Below are 4,969 nucleotides of genomic sequence, written 5' to 3'. Positions count from 1 at the left end.
TGTCACCCATACGTAGCCTCGTGAATAGGTATGTATGCCCAGTGGCTAGAAAAGGACGGCTTGCGTGGCAATTGAGAGACACACGTTACGAGGAGCCCGTATCTCCCGGCGCCGCAATCAAGAATACCTGCTTGTCAGCTTGAAAACTTTGTTGGCAAGTGTGTCCCCGGAGTGGTTTGCGTCCTGGGAGACGCAGTGGGCGTCTTGTAGGAAAGGTTTTGGATTTTAATGTGGGATCCCGTTCGTGTGTCTCTGTGTGTGAGACCGAGGATGGAAAATCAGCAGAGTGAAGAGATCTTGAGAAAGAGTCCTTCGGGTGCATTTTGGCACACTGGAAAGAAGGACCGGACTGGAATACCTTGTTGCAATTAATGTAACAGTTTGTCTGCGGGATCCCGTTCCTGCGTCTGTCTGTGTCTGTGTGCCTGAGACCGAGGATGGAAAATCAGCAGAGTGAAGAAACATTGTATACTTTGGAAGATCAGGGGAAATGGCCTAAAAATGGAGCTCTGAATTAGAATACATTGTTGCAATTAACGTAACCGTTTGTCTCTGGGATCCCGTTCCTGCGTCTGTCTGCGTCTGCGTGTGTGAGACCGAGGATGGAAAATCAGCAGAGTGAAGAGATCTTGAGAAAGAGTCCTTCGGGTGCATTTTGGCACACTGGAAAGAAGGACCGGACTAGAATACCTTGTTGCAATTAATGTAACAGTTTGTCTGCGGGATCCCGTTCCTGTGTCTGTCTGTGTCTGTGTGCCTGAGACAGATGATGGAAAATCAGCAGAGTGAAGAAACATTGTATACTTTGGAAGATCAGGGAAAATGGCCTAAAAATGGAGCTCTGAACTAGAATAAATTGTTGCAATTAATGTAACAGTTTGTCTGTGGGATCCCGTTCCTGCGTCTGTCTGCGTCTGCGTGTGTGAGACCGAGGATGGAAAATCAGCAGAGTGAAGAGATCTTGACAAAGAGTCCTTCGGGTGCATTTTGGCACACTGGAAAGAAGGACCGGACTAGAATACCTTGTTGCAATTAATGTAACAGTTTGTCTGCGGGATCCCGTTCCTGTGCCTGTCTGTGTCTGTGTGCCTGAGACCGAGGATGGAAAATCAGCAGAATGAAGAAACATTGTACACTTTGGAAGATCAGGGAAAATGGCCTAAAAATGGAGCTCTGAACTAGAATACCTTGTTGCAATGAATGTAACAGTTTGTCTGTGGGATCCCGTTCCTGCGTCTGTCTGCGTCTGTGTGCCTGAGACCGATGATGGAAAATCAGCAGAGTGGAGAAACATTGTATACTTTGGAAGATCAGGGAAAATGGCCTAAAAATGGAGCTCTGAACTAGAATAAATTGTTGCAATTAATGTAACAGTTTGTCTGTGGGATCCCGTTCCTGCGTCTGTCTGCGTCTGCGTGTGTGAGACCGAGGATGGAAAATCAGCAGAGTGAAGAGATCTTGACAAAGAGTCCTTCGGGTGCATTTTGGCACACTGGAAAGAAGGACCGGACTAGAATACCTTGTTGCAATTAATGTAACAGTTTGTCTGTGGGATCCCGTTCCTGCGTCTGTCTGTCTGTGTGCTTGAGACCGATGATGGAAAATCAGCAGAGTGAAGAAACATTGTATACTTTGGGAGATCAGGGAAAATGGCCTACAAATGGAGCTCTGAACTAGAATAAATTGTTGCAATTAATGTAACAGTTTGTCTGTGGGATCCCGTTCCTGTGTCTGTGTGCCTGAGACCGATGATGGAAAATCAGCAGAGTGAAAAGATCTTGAGAAAGAGTCCTTCGGGTGCATTTTGGCGCACTGGAAAGAAGGACCGGACTAAAATACCTTGTTGCAATTAATGTAACAGTTTGTCTGCGGGATCCCGTTCCTGTGCCTGTCTGTGTCTGTGTGCCTGAGACCGATGATGGAAAATCAGCAGAGTGGAGAAACATTGTATACTTTGGAAGATCAGGGAAAATGGCCTAAAAATGGAGCTCTGAACTAGAATAAATTGTTGCAATTAATGTAACAGTTTGTCTGTGGGATCCCGTTCCTGCGTCTGTCTGCGTCTGTGTGCCTGAGACCGAGGATGGAAAATCAGCAGAGTGGAGAAATATTGTATACTTTGGAAGATCAGGGAAAATGGAACTCTGAACTAGAATACATTGTTGCAATTAATGTAGCAGTTTGTCTGCGGGATCCCGTTCCTGTGTCTGTCTGTGTCTGTGTGCCTGAGACAGATGATGGAAAATCAGCAGAGTGAAGAAACATTGTATACTTTGGAAGATCAGGGAAAATGGCCTAAAAATGGAGCTCTGAACTAGAATAAATTGTTGCAATTAATGTAACAGTTTGTCTGTAGGATCCCGTTCCTGCGTCTGTCTGCGTCTGCGTGTGTGAGACCGAGGATGGAAAATCAGCAGAGTGAAAAGATCTTGACAAAGAGTCCTTCGGGTGCATTTTGGCGCACTGGAAAGAAGGACCGGACTAGAATACCTTGTTGCAATTAATGTAACAGTTTGTCTGCGGGATCCCGTTCCTGTGTCTGTCTGTGTCTGTGTGCCTGAGACCGAGGATGGAAAATCAGCAGAGTGAAGAAACATTGTATACTTTGGAAGATCAGGGAAAATGGCCTAAAAATGGAGCTCTGAACTAGAATAAATTGTTGCAATTAATGTAACAGTTTGTCTGTAGGATCCCGTTCCTGCGTCTGTCTGCGTCTGCGTGTGTGAGACCGAGGATGGAAAATCAGCAGAGTGAAAAGATCTTGACAAAGAGTCCTTCGGGTGCATTTTGGCGCACTGGAAAGAAGGACCGGACTAGAATACCTTGTTGCAATTAATGTAACAGTTTGTCTGCGGGATCCCGTTCCTGTGTCTGTCTGTGTCTGTGTGCCTGAGACCGAGGATGGAAAATCAGCAGAATGTAGAAACATTGTATACTTTGGAAGATCAGGGAAAATGGCCTACAAATGGAGCTCTGAACTAGAATAAATTGTTGCAATTAATGTAACAGTTTGTCTGTAGGATCCCGTTCCTGCGTCTGTCTGCGTCTGCGTGTGTGAGACCGAGGATGGAAAATCAGCAGAGTGAAAAGATCTTGACAAAGAGTCCTTCGGGTGCATTTTGGCGCACTGGAAAGAAGGACCGGACTAGAATACCTTGTTGCAATTAATGTAACAGTTTGTCTGCGGGATCCCGTTCCTGTGTCTGTCTGTGTCTGTGTGCCTGAGACCGAGGATGGAAAATCAGCAGAATGTAGAAACATTGTATACTTTGGAAGATCAGGGAAAATGGCCTAAAAATGGAACTCTGAACTAGAATACATTGTTGCAATTAATGTAACAATGTGTCTGTGGGATCCCGTTCGTGTGTCTGTCTGCGTCTGCGTGTGTGAGACCGAGGATGGAAAATCAGCAGAGTGAAGAGATCTTGAGAAAGAGTCCTTTGGGTGCATTTTGGCACACTGGAAAGAACCTGACTTAAAAGAAAAACTTCTGGAAGATGCTGATTCTCGGTTTACTGATGGTAGTAGCTTCATGAGAAATGGTAAAGGAAAGGCAGGATATGCCATTACCACCACTTCACAGGTAATAGAAGCTAAACCTTTACCTGCGAATATCTCTGCCCAGAAGGCAGAAATAATAGCGTTAACGAGAGCCCTGGAACTGGCTAAAGAGAAAAGGAAGAATATTTGGACTGATCCTAAATACGCATTTGGTGTGGTACATGCACATGCTGATCCCTGGAAGAAAGGAGGACTTTTGAACACACAAAGGAAACAGATTAAACATGCTACAGAAATTCTACAATTACTGGAAGCTGTTCAGCTACCTGAAGAAGTAGCTATTACGTCCTGTAAAGGACATCAACGAGGTGACTCAGATCAGGAGCTCGGGGGTGGCGGCTGCCGGGCGGCTGCGGAGTGGGGGGAGAGCGGCCGCGGCCCCGCTGCTCCGCTCTGCACGGGGCACCCGCGTGTGGCGGCGGCGGCGTCCGCCGGCCGGCCCCGAGCGGAGCGGGGCCCGGGGACGGGACGGGGCGCGACAGGGGGCGGCGGTACCTCGACAGACCCAGCGGCTGCGGCTCGCCCAGTGCTGCCACCGCCGGTAACGGGAGAGCCGAGTACCTCACGCGCACCTCGGGAGTACATCGGGAGCACCTCGCGAGCACCTCGCGAGTACCTCTCGCCTACTTCGCGCGTACCTCGGGCGTACCTCGGGAATACCTCGCGCGTACCTTGGGCGCACCTCGGGAGTACCTCGCGCGTACCTCTCGCCTACTTCGCGCGTACGTCGCGGGTACCTCGGGAGTACCTCGGGCGTACCTCGGGAGTACCCCGCGCCTACTTCGCGTGTACCTGGGGCGTACCTCGGGCGTACCTCGCGCATACCTCGGGAGTACCTCGGGCGTACCTCGGGCGTACCTCGGGCGTACCTCTCGCCTACTTACTTCGCGCGTACCTCGGGCGTACCTCGGGAGTACCTCGCCCGTACCTCTCGCGTACCTGGCGAGTACCTCGGGCGTACCTCGCGCGTACCTCTCGCGTACTCGCGTACCTCTCGCGTACTTCTCGCGTACCTCTCACGTACCTCGAGAGTACCTCGGGCGTACCTCGAGAGTACCTCGCGAGTATCTGGCGAGTAACTCGCGCCGCCGCTGGGGTGATTTTCGCCTCTTTTCAGACACTGGCGTTTCCGAGGTGCTGCAACGGACTTGTCAGGCGCGCCGCTTCCGGAGCCGGCGGAGTGGGTGGCCCTCTCTTTATGCCTTCATTTGCATCCTCGTAATATTACTCGTCGGTTGCTCGCCACTTGGGTGAGCCTAGATTCTGGTGTTGCGTGGCGGCGCGGGAGGAGTCGTTTCTATCCGTTTTATGGGAGCGAGTAGTGGCTCGTCTCCGCAGCAGCGCTAGCGAGCGGCGCTTCCCGAGGTGGCTCGTTCGTCCCTCCCGCGGGGTGAGGGCAAAAAAAACC

At 50.1% G+C, this 4,969-nt stretch overlaps 1 protein-coding gene across 1 annotated transcript in view; it reads right to left on the bottom strand.

Annotated features, from left to right (window-relative positions):
• Window positions 1–3,842: 3,842 nt before the first annotated feature.
• Window positions 3,843–4,969, bottom strand: part of LOC133264723 (basic proline-rich protein-like) — a 4,393-nt gene continuing 3,266 nt past the window's right edge. The window contains exons 6-8 of the mRNA XM_061444558.1: window positions 4,790–4,969; window positions 4,586–4,724; window positions 3,843–4,133 (exon numbers count right to left, since the gene is read on the bottom strand). The exon at window positions 4,790–4,969 is cut by the window's right edge and continues 25 nt beyond it. Of these exons, the coding sequence (XP_061300542.1) occupies window positions 3,843–4,133; window positions 4,586–4,724; window positions 4,790–4,969 (610 nt within the window). The remainder of the gene's footprint in view (window positions 4,134–4,585; window positions 4,725–4,789) is intronic.

This window comes from Pezoporus flaviventris, unplaced genomic scaffold (genome assembly GCF_033815535.1).
Source record: "Pezoporus flaviventris isolate CSIRO_AGI_PZ_B2104156 unplaced genomic scaffold, CSIRO_AGI_Pfla_v1 ptg000991l, whole genome shotgun sequence".
Taxonomy (NCBI): Eukaryota; Metazoa; Chordata; class Aves; order Psittaciformes; family Psittacidae; genus Pezoporus; species Pezoporus flaviventris.
Note: the sequence above shows the minus strand (reverse complement) of the source record. Positions and strands in the feature narration are given on the sequence as shown.